Raw genomic sequence first — 20326 nt, 5'->3', positions numbered from 1 at the left:
TTAGTTTAATAGAGAAAATGTATGCTTAAAGGAAATAAAAAAATATTAATTCAACATATAAGATATTTAAATGGAAAATATCAAGATTACTAGTGAAACAAGTCTTCATATACTAATGGTAAAGTTGGAATTTGTTTTGGAAAATTAGAATATTATCTTTTGTGAATTTGATATTTTCTGGCGCAAACCTTTGATTCTCTTGTTTTAATCGACTGAGCACAATTGGTTTTGATATGTTAGATTCGTAAAATATAACAATTGCGAGTACTGTTTTGATAGTAATCTTGTAGTTGAAACACCATTTATTTGTCCTCGAAGAAACTATATCTATTTTCTTTGTACTTAACATCAAAATATTAAATAAATTAGACAAATCATATAGTCAGCATATTTTATTGTTAAAATATTTTTTACTGCACCCATAATTATTTAGACACAACTAAAACTTTTTTTGTGCTAATACATCTACCGCATATAATTTTTCACTAAAATATAATATCATAAATTGATTTATTTGGTTATAGAAGTAATTCATGTCACTAGTTACATATTTCTTACCTCTTTTGTTGTATATTTTAAATCTCATATTGATCTCACTCAAATTATCCTAAGGAGTGAATTACTCTCTCAAATAATATGTTTAGTTGTAGTACTTAAGGATCAAATTCACAGGGAGCTATGAAACCTAATAAATCTAATCATAGTGATAAAGCTAGGTTGATTATGATTAAATGTAAATAGCAGGTTTTGTGAGCAAGGCAGTTGCACAGTTGATTTGATTGAGTTTTTGGTACTTAGATAAAATAGCTAAACTTAGGGTTTTTATTTAGGTAATCATGATTATAATCCTACAAATGCCTAACAAGTTGTATGCATGATATTATAAAACTCAACACTTATAAACAAACCGATCGGCTCTCGCTTTCTAGGTTTGTCTATTGACCAGATATAAATGTCGATCGATGATTCTATAGGAATACCGATCGATACACTTGTTGTTCCGTCGATCGATTATTCGATTGGAATATCGATCGACGCGTATAGTCAAGCTTTACGTGCGGGTTGAATTGTGCTCACTAGGCTTCTTAGATCAGCTCTCGTCTTACTCTAGCAATCCTAGTTCAATTAGGATGAATTCATGGTGAGATGCAAGTGATGACTTTACAACACCTAGATCAGGTTCCAGCTAGCTAAACTAGAAACATGCTTTAATGACAATCCTAATAATGAATATCACAACTTAGCAATCTATAGTTGGTGCTAATATCTCATAACCTATTTAAACCCTAAACCTAACAAGAGAACTACTCAGACATGGCTAAGCAATTTATAACAACGATTGGGTATAAAAACTGCAAAGATAAATAGATAGATATCAATGGAGTTCCAATCACAAATTTTTTGGATCTTCTCTCCGATCTACTAAAAATCCTAGAAAACCTTTGCTGTAAAAAAAAAAAGCACATTTTGCCTCTAACATGTTTGCAACCTATAAATAATTAGATTAAAACTCGTCATGGGTAATCTTGTAAATTGGTAAAGTCTTGGGCTCTAAGTCGGCTGGAACCAAACGGGCTTCTGCGCGCTTCGCCGTCGATTGATGGCACATGATGTGCATTGATCGATTATTGTCTCTGAATGTAGACCATTGGTCTTGCTCGATGGTCAGCTCGGATGCTTTCTCCAAATATCTCTAAAATACTCCAAAATCATCACTTTCTTCCAAATCACTCCTGATCCTATAAATATAATAAATAGAGTCTAGAATATAATAATCCCTTATATATTAAAGGAGAAGCATTGTAATAAATGCATTCACACTATAATAGACACGTGGCAGCCTCACGATGATTTGATAATAAATATGCTAATGCGTTCACACTATATTCATAAATGTGTTCACACTATATACTTTATATTTTTAATATAAAACTCATATGCATGGTTCTAATAAAACTTTGGATTTTTCGTTTCGAATCAAAACAAATAACGAATCAAAATCTAAACTATATATATATTATTTTTATTGTTTACGGATAAAGTCAGGCAAAATATTTTTAAATTTTGATTCCATTCGTTATCCGTTTTGATTTGAACAAAAAATATGGATATCTGTAACTCTACGAAGCAAATCAGTTACTAAAATATAATTAAAAAAAAAACAAATCACAAATTCCAATATTTTTAGGTACGGATATCAAATTCGTACAGAATTATAATAAATTTAATTCATAAAATATTGTAAACTTATATAAACTATAATATATATAACATATATATATATGTTATATATATTATAGTTTATATAAGTTTACAATATTTTATGAATTAAATTTATTATAATAGGTATTAAAGTTTAGAAAGTTAAATAATATTTTATTTTGTAATAAAATGTTATTATTAAATTTTTCAATTATTTTATAAATTTTATTTTATTTACAGATCAAATAGGATATTCTTTAAAATTCTAAATCATTTCGGTTATCAGAGTCACCGACTATCTAGGTGGCTAAAGATTGAATCGACTTGAATGCCTCCAAATACCCAGATATTTGATCTGTGCCCACATCTATTTACGGATACAAATGATTTTTCTTTATATGAAAACAATTCACTAATGTCAAGGCTTTTTTAATTTTTAATTAATTTTAATTTTATCTTTCATGTATTATTTAGAACAAAAATATCATTTAATATTAATTAACAATATCTTTATATATTTGTCATTTATTCTTATATACTTTTACATACACATACATGTGCACATTAATGTGAGCACCTTATAAGTATTTACCACCACTGCCACCACTGAAGTATCTATTTTTTTTTGGAAGTTGAAATATTTTTTTTCTTAATGCGTCTTTCACTACCGACCAAATTGTAGTGAAATGATTTATCTTAATAATTTTCTTTTCTTTTTCTTGAACTATTATCCGCTTACAAACTATGATATAAAAACATTGGTTCGACATGACGATTATCTTAAATTTATAACATGAAAATAAACAAATAATAGTAATTTTTGGTTTTTACCAAAAAAAACTAAAAAATCAAACATTCTAACAGAACAAACCAAAATAAATATTAATTTAAAATAATGGTTATATTTTAGGAGATTAAAAACCAAAAAAATAACTTAAAACCGAACCGATATCCAGATTAAACAAATTTAGTGTGTTTTTATTAAAAATAACAAAACTAATAATCACATCCCGCGCAAGGCGCGGGTTATTATCTAGTTAGTTATTAAAACACTTACAAACCATAGTTAAAAATGGGTAAAATCCATAGCCTATCACATGTTCATTATGAAATATGTGTTGATATTACAAGAGAAAATAATAATATTTTTTTGTGCCGAACAAAACAACCATAAACATATCATAGTCTGATACATGCTCAATTTACCTGTGAGAAACTTTACACTCGTCAAAATAAGTTTAGTTGTAGTACTTAGGGATCGAATCCAGAGAGCTAGAGCGCGTCAAAAGAGGTTCTTTCTATATGATTTTTGGTCGCGTCAAAAGGCACTGTGTAAGTAAAACTGAGGCAACTCTTAGTGGTTACAGACTCTCTTTGAAGCTTAAAACGAAGAGCCCCCAGAACACACGGCAGGAGAAAATCCCTTTCCATTCCTCTCCACCTCCCATATTCAATGTCACAAAGAAGCCACTGATATCATTTTTCTTCATCACTTCATGAAGATGAAACAGAGCATCTCACTGAGTCAATCCATGGATGTGGGGAGCATTTTGATTTTTGAGCCATCAAATACAACATGTGAGCGAGTTGCTCAAACAAAATCCGAGGCTCTTAAATTGAGATTTAAAAGACACTGAGATTTTTGCCGATGTCTTTAATCATCAGAGCCTGAAGCGGCTCTAAAGAACCCCCATGTTTTTCCCAATCTTCAGTTTCACATGTAGAGGGACTGAAAGTAACGTACCAGAATCAACAAAGTGAGCCATATAATATTTATATACATGACATGGAAAAAAGAAGCATGGTATACGAGGAACATACCGAGAAGTGAAACCGCATTTTCCATGCTGGATTGCAGCAACAATACCAGCTTCTTTGGCGTAAGAAAGGATCAACTTCCAGCACGAGTTCATCATGTACCTGCATAATGAATGGTCCCATCATTACTTTAATGAGCTATATAGACAATATGAACAATCATCAACTTGCAGGAAGAAGTATGAAAATTAACAACTTAAGAAAAAAAACCGAAACAATATAAAGAGTGGGCAACAATATAAAGAAGTAAAGCACATCCAAAGAAATAAAAACAAATTAATCAAAATCTAAGTGTAATATAAGAAGCATTAATGAAGATAAGTGTAGCATACTCACCCTTTTTCCTGGCAAAAATGAAACTGTTTCGTTAAGCCAAGACGTGACTGCAGGGAAAGAATTTTTAAAAAGCTTCTAATTTTCTCCTTGGCTTCTTCATCTGAGCTGCATTCAAGCTGTTCGGCAAGCCTGTTGGCACCCATTCCATAAATCAATCTTTTGGTCTGATCTCTATCATGTGGACCATCATTTGTAAAGACATCACCTTCTGGCTGACTAAGGCTGTGCAATCAACGAGGAATCTCTAGAAAAAATGTGCTATCTGTGAATAATCAATCTGCCGTCAAGAGTAACCAATTTTCATGTGGTGAAAAATATCATTATTGAGTCTTCTTCATAAATGCTTTCACTTGCAGAACTCGTTTTAGAGATATGTCACGTCTTTTGACTTGAACTTTTAGAAACATGGAAAATTTACCTGAGAGTAGGAACAAAGAAATCAAAAGAAGTCATACTTGGCTCTTCTTCTATGGAAAGCCGCCCAGTTGCTGTCGACGTTTGAAGCCAGTGGCCATGCAAAGTGTACCTTTGCGTGCTTAAGCAAGCGAACAAATTGATCCATTCGAGAGCTTTGCCAAAGTGGGGTGCTCTTTGATAATTGGGACAATAGGATATGCTCATTCCTGGGACAAAGTCATAATCCCAATTTTTTTTTTTTTTGTAAACGCTTGCTGCCTTGCCTGCAACACACTGTTGGTACTTGGTAGTAAGTAGTGTTCTTGTCATCCAGGGAAGATGCTTTCAAGTAACTGTCCAAAGTGCCTTTGTCTCCAGGAGACCTTTCTCCAGCCACCTTCACGTGTGTTTCTCATTCCTCCCAGACTTCAAATTTGGTGACGGACGGGGTGGTTTCCTCTTCTTCGAAACATAAAACTAGTGGTACAGTGACAAACAGCATAAGAAAAGAAAAAATGTCAGTAGACCACACACTCTAGCTTCCTTGTTGTTATGCCCACTTCTCATTCATCATATCTAGCAGAGCTCTGATTATCCATACTAATCCTACTATATAAAAGGGACTAAATCCCTTCTTTCTAAGCCATGCCACATGGATAAAATATTATGAACCAACCAAGATGCCATGTCATCCGGACTGGGCTTGCGTCAAAATAAAAAGCTATTTTCAGAGCCCATTCGACCCATCTTGAAGCTCATTCCCGAGCCACTCTCTCATAAGCATAATTCTGTATTCTAAACATCCCGTGTTAAAAGTTTTTTAAACACTCATATCTTAGAAATAGTTTAGAAAATATCATTATATAAATATTTTTTCTTGAATAATATTTAATTATAATTTTTTGTTTCTTTTTAACTTTTATAATAAAAATATTGTCTTCAGATAACAACAAAATATATATAAGAATTATCTTATTTTAAAATTTTTTGATAATTTTATTATATTATTTTAGAATCAATTATTTAATATTAATATAACATATCAATTTTATATGATTAAAATAAAATTCATTTTTAATTATATATAAAATTCATTAAGGGTATTTTTTTAATTAACACATTAGAGAATCAGTTAGAAATTAATAATAAATCAATAACCTATCTAAAAGTCTAAAACCTAATAAAATATGAAAAATAAGAAAAACTAACTAAGTTTTAATATAAAATAAAAATTTAATATTACTAAAATAAAATTCATTTTTAATATATATATAATATTCATTAAGGGTCTTTTTAAATTAATAAATTAACCACTTAGCTAAAAATAAATAATAAATCATTAATTTAGCTAAAACCTAATAAAAACATGACAAACAAGCAAATTTACTAAAATTATGGATAATATAAAATATGATTTATTCTTTAATACAAAATTGAAATAAGAGTTTTGTTAAATAAAACATAAGTTTGTCGTATCGGTGTTACAAAAAAAAATCATTAATAGTATCGTAGGAATTATGTCTTTCCTATTAGCGAATAAAATTGAAGCAGAGTTTTGGAGGATAGCTCAACGTGTAAACGAGATTATGGAAATTGATATGGGAGTTGAGGTAACGGACACAACTGTTCCTCCGCAAAGAAACGCTCCTGCTAGACATCCTGGTTAAATGAAAGAGACATTTCTGGACTTGGCTTTGTGTTAATGGATAGTGACTTTCCAATGCTGTTTGGAGCAAGGGCCGATATACACGCACCAAATCACCACTGCAAGCGGAAGCTGAAGGTTTGCTATGGGCAATGCAAGTGATACTGAAGTTTGGACACAGAGAGATGGTCTTTCAATTGACTGTGAACAACTGGTTATACTCATTCAAAAGGAGGAAGATTGGCCTGCGTTGGACTCGGAGCTCGACGAAATACAGGCTGTATCCAAAGAATTTTCTGAATTTTCTATTGGTTATATTCATAGATCTTTAAAATTCCGTACGAATAGCCTAGCAAAAGGTGTCCGATCACGCGCATCTCGATCAGCTTTTGTAAATCTTTTTGCACCAAGTTGGCTACCCCACAAGCTAGCATGAGGGTGCCAAAAAAGAAAATAAAGCTGAAAGTGAAACTAAATATTCCAATGAACAAATTTATCATAAGTCCATATTTATGTGGATGTCTATATGGGACAAACAATTGTTTTCAGATAATTATAGAATATAGTCACGAAAATCAATCCTAAAATATATAATTTAAAAAAATCATTTAAACAAACCATCAAAATTTTCAATATTACACCAAATAAGAATATAAAGACCAACTATATTCTCTTCATGTATAATGTATTGTGGTAAGATTCAAACAAAATTAACTTACTTTACAGTAAGGAAAAATTAGATTTTTAATTCCAAATTTACAGTAAAAACATAACATTTTATAAAACTAAACAATTGACATAATAGTACAAAAATATGGAAAAAAAAATTAAAATACTATCCGCGCGTACAAGAACCTAGTCATACTAATGAGACGAAATTTGAAGAAAGTACAACAAACAGCATTTCCCTTTTCTACCTTTCACGGGTCCATGCAAATTCGAAAGGTCTCGATCTAATGGGTCTAAGGCATTAACGGCCCATTTAATGCCCATATAGCTTAAGAGCAAGCCCTGACTACAGCCCAAGCGCAGGTTACTCACCAATACTTGCCGGTTATTAATCAGTATACACCACATGAGGGAGATAAAAATGACAAGACTGGAAAGGATGTCAGCAAGGATGATAAAAGCAACTCTCGAAAGAGAGAGAAGAGATATTCTAAGTTTTAGGTAACGTCTAAATCTCTGGAAAACCATTGGCTTTGAAACTCCTACTAGCTCACAAACCGAGCCACATGCATGCTGAGAAAAGGGAAGAAACCATTTGAAAGTCATCTCCATGAAATGATTCTGTATGTTGCTACTGTTGCTTCATTGGGTAGATTTGAATCGAGAATACTTTGCTTCCATCAAGTTCTGTATGATTGGCATGTGACCACTTTTTGAAGTTTTAACCAACTGGATTTTCCAATGTGCATTAAAAATTCCGGAATACCAAAAACTTTATCCGCATTAAATCTCAAACGTCATCCGATTCTTCACTTGTCTTATTCGATTTATTTATTATTTCGTTCACCATTAGAGTTTTGTATTCTGGTTAATAATTGATATAGGACTTTCAAGAATAGTTTAATATAGATATGGTATTGATATGCATCTGAGATTCGCATTGCTGTGTGTGTTTTGACTCACCTTTTTCATTACCTGTCCAAAGACAAAGGAAGACCCACTGTACATCATCATCCTCCTCACACCTCAAGTCACCATCATTAAATTAAATAAATTGTAGAAAAATCTTCGCATAAGAGTCTAAAACCATTAATTAAGCAGAGGGTTAAGTTAAGTATGCAGGGTTAAGCACTCTCTTACCAATTAGAAACGTGTCTCTCAGATCTACACGGAATCAGTGACCCAACAACTACCCATCACCTCTTGTACCTCCCACCACGTGTCCCTCCTTCTTCCTTCTCTCTCAAATCATTTCACCTAACACTATTAAATAGTAGTATCTTCTTTTTTCTTTTTATTTCTAATAAATCAAAAAGACAAAACTTTTCAAAATCAGACAACAACCGACACTCTGTTCCGTTAGGGTTTTCGGCGTGTGTTAGCTTCTTTCCTCAGCCCTCTACTTCCTCAGTTCCTCCGCCTGATTCCCAACCATGGCGGAGAAACCCTCCGACGACGTCATGCTACTACACGGCGACCTCGATCTCACAATCGTCCAAGCCAGAAAGCTCCCGAACATGGACACCTTCTCCAACCACCTCCGCCTCTGCCTCACCGTCTGCACCAACCCCTCCACAGCGGACGAAGAAGAAGACCGCAGAGCCAGAGACGGCCTCCCACCACCACCACAACCACAACCTTCAAACGCCCGCAGCCACCGCAAAGTCATCACCAGCGACCCTTACGTCACCGTCGTCGTCCCACAAGCCACCCTCGCCCGCACCCGCGTCTTGAAAAACTCCCAAGATCCCAAATGGGACGAGCACTTCACCATCTCCATAGCTCACCCTATGTCTCACTTAGAGTTCCAAGTCAAAGACGACGACGTTTTCGGCGCTCAGATCATCGGCACGGCGAAAATCCCGGTTAAGGACATCGCCTCCGGTTCACCGGTTAAAGGCTGGTTCCCCATCCTCGGCGCTTCGGGGAAGCCCCCGAAGAAGGAGACCGCTCTCTACATCGAGATGACGTTCACTCCTTTCGATCAGATCCATACCTACCGGAGCGGGATCGCCGGAGATCCGGATCGGAAAGGTGTGAAAGGAACTTACTTTCCGGTGAGGAAGGGGAGTCAGGTGAGGCTTTACCAAGACGCTCACGTGATGGACGGGATGCTGCCGGAGATTGGGTTGGACGGTGGGAAGGTTTATCAGCACGGCAAGTGTTGGGAGGACATATGCTATGCGGTCTCCGAGGCTCACCATATGATTTATGTCGTTGGGTGGTCTGTGTTTCACAAGGTGAAGCTGGTTAGGGAGCCGACGAGGAAGTTGCCTAGAGGTGGGGATTTGACTCTTGGGGAGTTGTTGAAGTATAAGTCTGAAGAAGGTGTGAGGGTTTTGTTGCTTGTGTGGGATGATAAGACTTCTCATGATAAGTTTGGGATTAGAACGGTTAGTAAGCTTTTTGAGCTTTTTTTGGAACCGTTCCTTCCTGGATCGATTTTTAGAACACTCAATTTATAATGTTGTATGGCGTTTTGGTATGTAGCCTGGAGTGATGGGGACACATGATGAAGAGACTAGGAAGTTTTTCAAGCATTCTTCTGTCATATGTGTGTTGTCACCTCGCTATGCCAGCAGTAAGCTTGGGTTGTTCAAACAACAGGCAAGTCTTCCTAACTCTTCTCTCTTCATACTATTTTTTGAATGACCAATGTTCAAGAGAAATCGTTAGACCCTTTATTAGGGAATTATTGAATGCCTAGCCCAGTTTTCTAAAAATCGGTCAAATAATTGTTTTGCCTAATTGAGACTGATTTTTAGAATGTTGATTCTTTGTTTAATTCACCAGGTTGTTGGCACTCTATTCACACACCATCAGAAGTGTGTTCTTGTAGACACTCAGGCAGCTGGTAATAATCGCAAAGTCACAGCTTTTCTTGGAGGTATAGATCTTTGTGACGGCCGCTACGACACACCTGAGCACCGGATATTACATGATCTTGACACTGTATTTAAGGATGATTTCCACAATCCTACATATCCAGTGAGTATATATAATTTAGTTTTCAAGATTGATTCCTACTTCCTTTACTTACTCCTGATTCTTGTTTTCTACTTCCTTAGGTTGGTACCAAGGCTCCAAGACAACCTTGGCACGATCTGCACTGCAGGCTAGAAGGTCCTGCTGCGTACGACGTCCTCATGAACTTTGAGCAGCGGTGGAGGAAAGCGACACGGTGGAAGGAGTTCAGCTTGAGGTTAAAGGGGAAAACGCACTGGCAAGACGATGCTTTGATCCGGATAGGACGTATATCATGGATTCTAAGTCCAGTGTTTAAGTATCTCAAGGATGGTACTAATATGGTTCCTGAGGATGATCCAATTGTGTATGTTTCCAAAGAAGATGATCCTGAGAACTGGCATGTTCAGGTGTTTCGTTCAATAGACTCTGGATCCTTGAAAGGGTTTCCAAAATATGAAGACGAGGCTAAGTTACAAGTTAGTTGATCATCTTTATTTGCTATTAGTTATTACTGTCGCCACATTGTATACTAAGTTTTGAATTGAATGCAGAATCTGGAAAGTGCCAAGCGTCTTGTAGTTGATAAAAGCATACAGACAGCATACATACAGACAATCAGATCTGCTCAGCATTTCATATATATCGAGAATCAGTACTTCCTTGGTTCTTCTTATGCATGGCCTAACTATAAAGATGCAGGTACCGTCTTGTTCTTAGACTAGTAACTAAATTTCTCACTTTTTTTTTTCTGATCATTCCCTTGTGTTCTTGAATGAGCAGGAGCTGATAATCTTATTCCTATGGAGTTGGCACTAAAGATTGTTAGTAAAATCAGAGCTAAAGAGAGATTTGCTGTGTATGTGGTCATACCATTGTGGCCTGAAGGCGACCCTAAGTCTGGACCTGTCCAAGAGATTCTATATTGGCAGGTAAGTCTTTTACTCCATCCGTTTGCATAAAATTTTCGTTACAAAATAAGTATGTTTTATGATTCCAATGCAGTTTTTCTATTAATTTATCTCTTTTAATCCTAATTAAATTAAGATAAACAATAAATGTTATGAAACTCTAATAGTCAAACAAGGACAAAATTGAACATTAGACTAGTTTTTTAATTTGTGTGAAAAACCCTAGAACGGAAGGAGTAGCACTTATACTAAAATATAGATTCTTCCAATTCTTTACAACATTTTTGCTGAAAAAAACATCTTGTTTGCAGAGCCAAACTATGCAGATGATGTATGATGTTATAGCAAGAGAACTGAAAGCAGTGCAGTCAGATGCTCACCCTCTCGATTACCTTAACTTTTACTGCCTTGGTAAACGAGAGCCGTTGCCAGAAGATATGGCAGACACCAATGGCAGTGCGGTATGATATCTAAAGAGCTTAATGCACAGAACAGTGGAACAAATTGGTTATGATTTTTTTTTATTGCAATTTTTCAGGAATCGGATTCTTATAGGTTCCGGCGTTTCATGATCTACGTGCACGCAAAGGGGATGATAGTAGATGATGAGTATGTGCTAATAGGATCTGCTAACATCAACCAAAGATCAATGGCCGGCACGAAAGATACCGAGATAGCCATGGGTGCATATCAACCCCATCATACATGGACTAACAAGGGGAAACACCCACGTGGCCAGGTTTGCCTTATCTCCCATCATCATCATCATATATATGCCATTTTAGAATAGCATATTGATTAACAGGTTTGGTTGGTGTTATCTCTATTTCACAGGTGTATGGTTACAGGATGTCACTATGGGCAGAGCATTTAGGCAAAACAGGAGATGAGTTTGTGGAGCCTGGTGATCTAGAATGTGTCAGGAACGTGAACGAAATAGCTGAAGGGAACTGGAAGACGTTCATTGATTCTAATTTCTCGGAGCTGCAAGGTCACTTGATTAAGTATCCACTGCAAGTAGACGTTGATGGTAAAGTGAGTTCGCTTCCAGATTACGATAGTTTCCCGGATGTTGGTGGTAAGATCATTGGAGCTCATTCCATGGCTCTCCCTGATACTCTAACCACTTAAATGTTGTAATGTTCTCAATGTTGTGTGAAGTTGTACATTTTGTAACTTCTGTTTTATTTATTCTTTTTATGATTTGTTGTCAAACTGTATTTGTTTGGGGTCCAAAAAGTAGAATGTGGACTATTGAGGTAAAATGATAATAAGGAGATTTAGTTTCTCAGTGTTCTTTAATTAAAATTACAATGTAATAGCTTCTCTGCGCTACCTTTTGTCTTTGAGTGAATGAATCTTCTATTTTATCGTCATTTTGAGATTGCTTTTACATAACTGTTTGATACAAAAGGTTGAGACAAAATTGATGTTTGAAACTACACCTGCGGATTTGAACAAATCCGAACTTGGTTTTTTTAAATTTTCCTTCCAAGTTTTGTATTTGGTTTTTTTTTTTTTAACGCTGATTTATTATGATCTTACAATTATGATATAGGAAAGATTACATAGACGATTCGACAACCGACAATACTACCTGCCTTATGAAGACCTACGCCTAACTGCATCATCTGAGCCGTCCTATGAAGATCCACGCCTGACCAGATTTACTTGCACCATGTTGAAGATCCCTTGCAAGCCTTTCCTCTGTAGTTTGCATAATTGTTTAATAAACCGCTCTTTCCGGGACTTGAAAATTGGATTTCCTGTAATCTGCAATAAATTGCATAGTCTGAGATTCGAACCCCAGACCTGGGTGTAGAAGCCTTTAAACCTTAACCAATAGGCTACGGTGCTTCCACAATTTTGTATTTGGTTTAGTTTGGAAAGCTTTAAAAAATATTTCAGTTTCCAGTTATTTCGGTTTTCTAATACAAAATAAGTGAATCATCCAAAATTAACTAAAGTAGACTAATAGAATTAATTGAATTAATCAAAAAACCGAACTTAACAAATAAATAACCGAATTTCACTGAAAATATCTGTTTTTTTTATAAATCGATTTTCGATTTCTCGGTTTATTTTGGTGGGATTGTGGCCGAAACCAACTAACCGAAACTAAAAAATACCTGACATGAATAAACCAAAATCGCAGTGCTAAATTATCAAACTTAAAAGCCAAAAAAAAACTATGCAGCAGAGACAAAAAAGCGTTACCAATTTCTAATATAAGTATATACATACACATTTGTCTTTTTTACTTGTAAAATAACACAAATATTAATATATGAGCGTTGATTCAGTTTGGTTTAATGTTGGTTCAATATAGATTGTATTCGGTACATGTATAAACCGGGTTTCAATACTATATAATGTAAACGTTGAATCATTAATGAAAATAACAGAAAGATATTTCTATTTTGAGTTTCTTCTCTGATGAGCTTGAGCTCAACTAACATGGTATCAGAGCGGTGAGGCTCAAACCTCACTCGATTCTGCTCACGTTTCTTTTTCTCGCTCAACAATGGTGATCGCAAGGAGAGTTGGTCGTCGTTCTGGTCGAGCAGCAGCATCGGCGCGGAGATCTGCAGATCCCGAAGTTTCGCCGCCAAATACTCCGATCGCTCCATCCGAATCGTACGATAGCATCCATTCTCCCTTTCACCTAACCAACGGCGACAATCCAGGACTTTCGATCATCTCTGAGGTGCTTGATGGTACGAATTACGATAATTGGTGTATAGCTATGAACATTGCGTTAGATGCGAAGAACAAATCAGCGTTTATCGATGGATCATTAGCTAGGCCAAGTGATTCTCATTCTAGCTTCAGGATCTGGTTTCGTTGCAACTCTATGGTGAAATCTTGGATACTAAATACTGTTTCGAAACAGATTTACAAAAGTATTCTCAGATTCAACGATGCTTCGGAAATCTGGAAGGATCTCGCCACCAGATTCCACATCACAAATCTTCCGCGTTCGTATCAGCTATCTCAACAAATTTGGTCGTTGCAGCAGGGCTCTGTGGATCTAGCTACCTACTACACAACTCTGAAGACCTTATGGGATGAGCTGGATAGTGCTAACTGCGTTGATTCTTGCCACAGCTGTGACTGTTGCAAAGCTATGAACAAAAAGGCTGAACAATCTAAAATTGTTAAGTTCTTGGCAGGCTTGAACGAGTCTTATGCCATCATCAGGAGTCAGATTATCATGAAGAAAAATGTACCTGATTTGTCTGAGATATATAATCTTATGGATCAGGATTTCAACCAGAGGAATCTCAGTTCTCTTCAGAATGCTTCTGCATTCCAGGTATCATCTACTTCACAAGTTCCTGCTGTGGTTTATGCGACTCAGTCAAACTATCATCATCAGAAACAACCAAAGCCGATATGTACTCATTGTGGTTACACTGGACACACCACTGATACTTGCTACAAGATACACGGCTATCCGATTGATTTCAAGCATAAACATAAGAATAAGACAGAGAAGATTACTACTTCAGCAAAGCCTACAAGCTACATGAAGCCAGTGGTCGCTCAACTTGCTCTCGAGGACTCTGAGATCAACGAGAATAACATTTCTCATATGTTCAACAGTTTGACAAAGGATCAAATTCAGGGGGTTATTGCGTATTTCAACTCCAAGATGCAACCTTCCAACCTTCAGTCTATTGCTTCCTCATCTGGTGCCACCATTACTGCTTTGCCTGGTATGGCCTACTCCTCATCTACTCTTAGATTTGTAGCCATATTGCAGGCAACCAGTAGTATTTTGGGTTCTTCTTCATGGATTGTAGACAGTGGTGCTACGCATCATGTTACCTGTGACAAGAGTCGTTTTGAGACTTTATCTGTGACTCAAAATGCCTCTGTAACTCTTCCTACTGGAATGGGTGTTAATATTGAGGGAGTTGGCAGTATTAGACTCAGTCGTCATCTCGTTCTTAATAACGTGCTCTACATACCTGAGTTTCGTCTCAGTTTGATCAGTGTGAGTCAGGTAACAAAGGACTTGGGTTATCGCATTATGTTTGATGGATCTTCTTGCATGATACAGGATCCTACCAGGGGGCTGATGATTGGTCTGGGTGAAGAGATTGCAAACCTCTATGTGCTGGATACTACATCACTTCCTGATTCATCAAACACAGAAGATACTACAGATTTAATTTTCTGCTCAAATGTTGTTGCTGATACTGCTTTATGGCACAATAGACTAGGACATCCTGCCTTGTCTAAAACTGATTCTCTGAATGATGTACTTGGATTAAAGGAGAGAAATAAAATACATCATTGTTCAGTTTGTCATCTCGCAAAGCAGAAACATCTTCCGTATATCTCTCATAACAATATCTGTGATCATCCGTTTGAAATGTTACACATAGATGTGTGGGGACCTTTCTCTGTACCGACTCCTGAAGGCTACAAATATTTTCTCACCATCGTTGATGATCACACCAGGATTACATGGTTATATTTACTCAGAAGCAAGGATGAAGTTATCACGGTTTTTCCAGAGTTCTTACAGATGGTTGAAACTCAATATAAAGCTGTAGTGAAAGGAGTTCGTTCAGATAATGCTCCAGAGCTTCGTTTCACGGTTTTATTCAAGAAGAAGAGTATTGTTGCTTATCATTCTTGTCCGGAGACACAAGAGCAGAACTCAGTGGTGGAGAGGAAACATCAACACATACTGAACGTAGCTCGGTCATTGATGTTTCAGTCACAAGTTCCTTTGGATCATTGGGGAGATTGTGTTTTGACTGCGGTCTTTCTGATCAACCGTCTTCCTACTCTTCGTCTCAAGAACAAGACACCTTTCGAGTTATTGACGTCAAAGAAAGTCGTTTACTCTGATCTCAGGGTGTTTGGTTGTTTAGCATATATGTCTACTTCATCTAAAGGACGACATAAGTTCCAGCCACGCTCGAGACCCTGTGTTTTTCTTGGTTATCCCTCTGGTTACAAGGGCTATAAACTCCTTGATCTTGAGAGTAACAAAGTTCATATATCCAGGAATGTAACTTTCCATGAAGATATATTTCCTTATGCTGAGGAGAAGCCGGTTTACTCAGAGGATTTCTTAAATACTGATTGGATGAATATGATTCCTGAGAAGTCTCATCCAGCAGCATCGTCTGATTTTCCTACAGAAGTGTTACAGACAACAGGGGATTCTATTCTTCCTTCACGTGACAAATCAAAGCGAGTCAGCAAACCACCTGAACATCTTAGTGAGTATTATTGTCATCTTACTGCTACTGATGTTCCTTATCCTCTTGCTTCTTATATCTCATTTGCCAAGCTCTCTGAAGGGTATGAAAGCTATATATGTGCTTTATCTAAACACATTGAGCCTGCTTCCTTCACACAAGCTAAAAGGTTTGATGAATGGCTCAAGGCGATGAATGAAGAGCTAATAACACTCGAAAGCACAGATACTTGGAAGATTGTTTCTCTACCACCTGGAAAGCATGCTATTGGCTGCAAGTGGGTATATAAGGTGAAGTTGAATGCTGATGGTACTTTAGAACGCTATAAAGCGAGATTAGTCGCCAAAGGGTATACTCAACAAGAGGGAGTAGACTTTGTTGATACATTCTCACCCGTTGCGAAAATGACTACTGTGAAGACACTCTTGGCTGTCTCCGCTGCTAAGAACTGGAGTCTCACACAACTTGATATCTCGAATGCGTTTCTAAATGGAGATTTACACGAAGAAATTTACATGTAGCTTCCTCCAGGATATACACCAAAACAGGGGGAAACATTGCCTCCAAATGCGGTTTGTAAGTTACAAAAATCCTTATATGGTCTCAAGCAAGCTTCTAGGCAATAGTTTCTCAAGTTTAGCTCTACTCGTATCTCTATGGGTTTTGCTAAGTCACAGACTGATCACACATTATTCATCAAGAATTTTGGTGGAAAATATGTGGCCGTTTTGGTGTATGTTGATGACATTGTCATTGCGAGCAATGATGATACTGAAGTGGAACAACTCAAAGCTAATCTCAGAGAAGTGTTTAAGCTAAGGGATCTTGGTTCTTTGAAATTTTTTCTTGGTTTGGAGATTGCCAGATCTAGTAAAGGGATTTCTATTTGTCAGCGCAAATACATCCTGGAGTTATTATAAGAAACTGGTTTGATGGCTTGCAAGCCGGCTTCTGTTCCGATGGATCCTAATGTCAAGCTTTTCTCTGATAAAGATCAACTAATCTTGGATGATCCTACTGTGTATCGCAGAATGGTTGGACAGCTAATGTATCTTACTATTACACGTCTGGATATCACCTTCGCAGTAAACAAATTGTGTCAATTTGCTTCTGCACCATAGAGTCTTCATCTCAAGGCTGCCTACAGAGTTTTACATTACCTTAAAGGGACTATCGGTCTTGGTTTATTCTACTCTGCAGAATCTGATTTGACACTGAAGACTTATACTGATGCTGACTGGAGTTCTTGTCTTGATACACGAAGGTCTACTTCTGGCTTTTGTATGTTCCTTGGTACAGCTCTTATTGCTTGGAAATCAAAGAAGCAAGATGTGGCTTCTCATTCTTCAGCAGAGTCTGAGTATAGAGCAATGTCTGTTGCGGTTAAGGAAGTGGTCTGGATTGCTAATCTTTGCCGTGAGTTGCAGGCACCTCAAGATAAGCCCATTGCTTTCTTCTGTGATTCAACAGCTTCCATTCACATTGCTAATAATCCGGTTTTTCATGAGAGAACAAAACATGTTGAACTGGATTGTCATCAAGTTCGTGACAGGATTTGCAGTGGCTTGATCAAGACGCTTCACGTTGGCACTGCTAGTCAACTAGCTGACGTTTTCACCAAACCTATCTTCCCTACTCAGTTCAACGCACTCATTGGCAAGATGTCTCTCCATTCACTATACTCGCCATCTTGAGGGGGAATATTAATATATGAGCGTTGATTCAGTTTGGTTTAATGTTGGTTCAATATAGATTGTATTCGGTACATGTATAAACCGGGTTTCAATACTATATAATGTAAACGTTGACTCATTAATGAAAATAACAGAAAGATATTTCTATTTTGAGCTTCTTCTCTGATGAGCTTGAGCTCAACTAACAACCTCATTCATCAAGAGTTGGCGTATTTGTGCCAACAAAGCAACATAAGAATACATCTCCTGGCGATGTAAAACCTAGAACGCTTCTCCTTCACCATCATTAAACATCCTCTACTCCTTTTCATTGATTCTCTGCAACCGCCTTCTCCTCTCTTTCTTTTCTGTTCATTTTTGTCGTCGACGAACATTGCCCCATCTTTGTTCTTGTCTCTGTACTTTGCTTCTTCACACGTTTATGTTTTCGGCTCTCTGGAGAGACGATCTTTCCCTAAAAGACGAAGAATGAAAGGGACCAAATGTGAAAAGAGTGGAGAGGAAACAAAAATAAATGATTAAAAGACTATAAATAGAGGAGTGGTGGAGCAATGATGATGCGATGACGTTAAATGTCCTTAACCTCTCTTTTTTATTTCACGTATCCTCCAAGAAAGATCAATTTATTCTTATTGCTTGTATACTCACCCGATCATTGTTATTTAAATCGTTTTTATTAATTAGTACTAGAATAATTGTCTTTGTGTGTATAATTGTAGATACCATTAGAAGTAACTCTTCTTGCATATTAAATTGTGGTGTTATCTTTAAGGTTCACATTGTTATTATGAGTGATAAAATCAGATATAATGCAAGAAATTATTTATAACCGTCGTCTTGTGTTATTTATTTCCATATTTGATCAACCTACAAAAAACGCGTCTCAGGTGGTTTAAGCGTACCCGACAAGACAACGGCATATGTCTTGCTTACACATGTCATCCCCTGTTTGTTATGTTTATCCTACTGTGTAATGATACGGCCTTTTCTTCGACATGATATTGCGTTAATCTTCTGTTTCGTCTACTACTTCGATCTTTAGATAATCTAAGTTCTTCAACAAATGATTTTTTTGCGTTAATTTATATTGGATACATGTTTTGATTAAAAATCCAGTTCAGATAAGATGCTAACATATCGTAATTCATACATGTAACTAGATTTGTAAGTTTTTGAGTTTAAATTTTAGAGACGTTTATTAACTGAGTCAATATCTCTGCTTTTTTTGGTCAAAGACTGAGTCAATATCTCTATAAAATCATTATTCTAAACTAATTTTTTTTTTATAGGACTAGGGAAAATAATTTGATTTGTTTGAGTAGTTATTTAAGCAAAAAAGGAACGGCGGCGTCACAGACGCAAAAACAACGTCAGCATGAGCGCAAAAACAACGTCAGCATGAACTGGTGGAAGGGAATCAGTGATCAATCATTGAATAGTTGATTGGTGTTTGCCACGTCAGCAAACTTCTTTTCATAGCTGTGTAATATTCCTCTTAAAGTTTTTTTTCTAAATTTTGTCCAAAAAAAAAGTTTTTTTTTTCTAGATAAAAAGAATTATGATTTTATGTCTATAAATATATTTCGATTTCATATACATTTTGTGATTCTAGTTACCGAACCGAGATACTTATGGGCACATGATTTGTTCACATGTTTTCTTGTCGCCATCACATCTTAATTTTGCGAATGTTGTAATTTTATCTACCGGTTTAAAACTTAAAAGAATTGATTACACATAAGGACATTTTTTTTGTTTTTCTTTTACATTAAGAGTCAATTTCCACATGTGAGGTACTTTTTAGTGGGACTTAGGTGTGTTTTTGACAAATTTGTCTTTGTGGGAAATGACGAGTTGTGGACGACGAATTGTGTACGACGAATTGTGGATAACGAGTTGTGACGAATTATGGATGATGAGTAACTTGTGGACATATGAATAAAAAAATGCAAAGAATATGTATAATGGTTTAGTTCCACAATTACAAATTTAAAATTTTAAAGAAATTTGACATGTATGCAAAATATGTGGACGAATAGGAAAATGAAAAATGAAAAATGTGGGTTAGTGAAAATGTGGACATGGTTATGTAGGTTATTGAAAACGTGGACCCAGAAATGTGGATACGAGTTGTCTTATCGGAGAGCGATAGTTAGTTGCATTGGATTGGATGTGGTCACCGGAAAAATCTCTACCAGATCAGTGTACAACAGTTTGAAAGATGAGATCTTTAGTGAGTTAGAACCAGAACTCGATCGTGGTGATGTCGACGGTGGGTGACGGTGGGAGTAACGGTGAAAACATGGTTATGTGGGTTTCTACTTTCTCAAGACTATGGAGAAGAACAAGTTTTTAAATGTATCAACCAACACCTCCGTTTTAAGATGTCAAAGTCCACATCTAATCTATAATTCTATTATCTACGCTTTGGTGTCACGTCTACATTTAATTTTGTTTACACGTTAATAT

General features: G+C 36.3%; 1 protein-coding gene, 1 long non-coding RNA gene and 1 pseudogene across 2 annotated transcripts; 1 reads left to right on the top strand and 2 right to left on the bottom strand.

Annotated features, from left to right (window-relative positions):
- Positions 1-2789: 2789 nt before the first annotated feature.
- Positions 2790-5789, bottom strand: LOC103862667. Its single transcript, XR_004456228.1, has 2 exons — positions 4024-5789; positions 2790-3931 (listed from the first exon to the last, which is right to left on the bottom strand). It is a non-coding gene; the product is annotated as an uncharacterized LOC103862667 (long non-coding RNA).
- Positions 5790-8344: 2555 nt separating this feature from the next.
- LOC103862436 (phospholipase D delta) lies at positions 8345-12276 on the top strand. The gene is made up of 9 exons (XM_009140140.3): positions 8345-9459; positions 9557-9673; positions 9860-10054; positions 10135-10509; positions 10585-10732; positions 10814-10962; positions 11253-11402; positions 11480-11680; positions 11776-12276. Exons 1-9 carry the CDS (start codon positions 8500-8502, stop codon positions 12070-12072), a joined length of 2592 nt encoding a protein of 863 aa, XP_009138388.1. The 5' UTR covers positions 8345-8499; the 3' UTR covers positions 12073-12276.
- A 5656-nt stretch (positions 12277-17932) lies between these two features.
- Positions 17933-18239, bottom strand: LOC117132850 (annotated as a pseudogene).
- Between the last annotated feature and the right edge of the window lie 2087 nt (positions 18240-20326).

This window comes from Brassica rapa, chromosome A03, assembly GCF_000309985.2.
Source record: "Brassica rapa cultivar Chiifu-401-42 chromosome A03, CAAS_Brap_v3.01, whole genome shotgun sequence".
Taxonomy (NCBI): Eukaryota; Viridiplantae; Streptophyta; class Magnoliopsida; order Brassicales; family Brassicaceae; genus Brassica; species Brassica rapa.
Note: the sequence above shows the minus strand (reverse complement) of the source record. Positions and strands in the feature narration are given on the sequence as shown.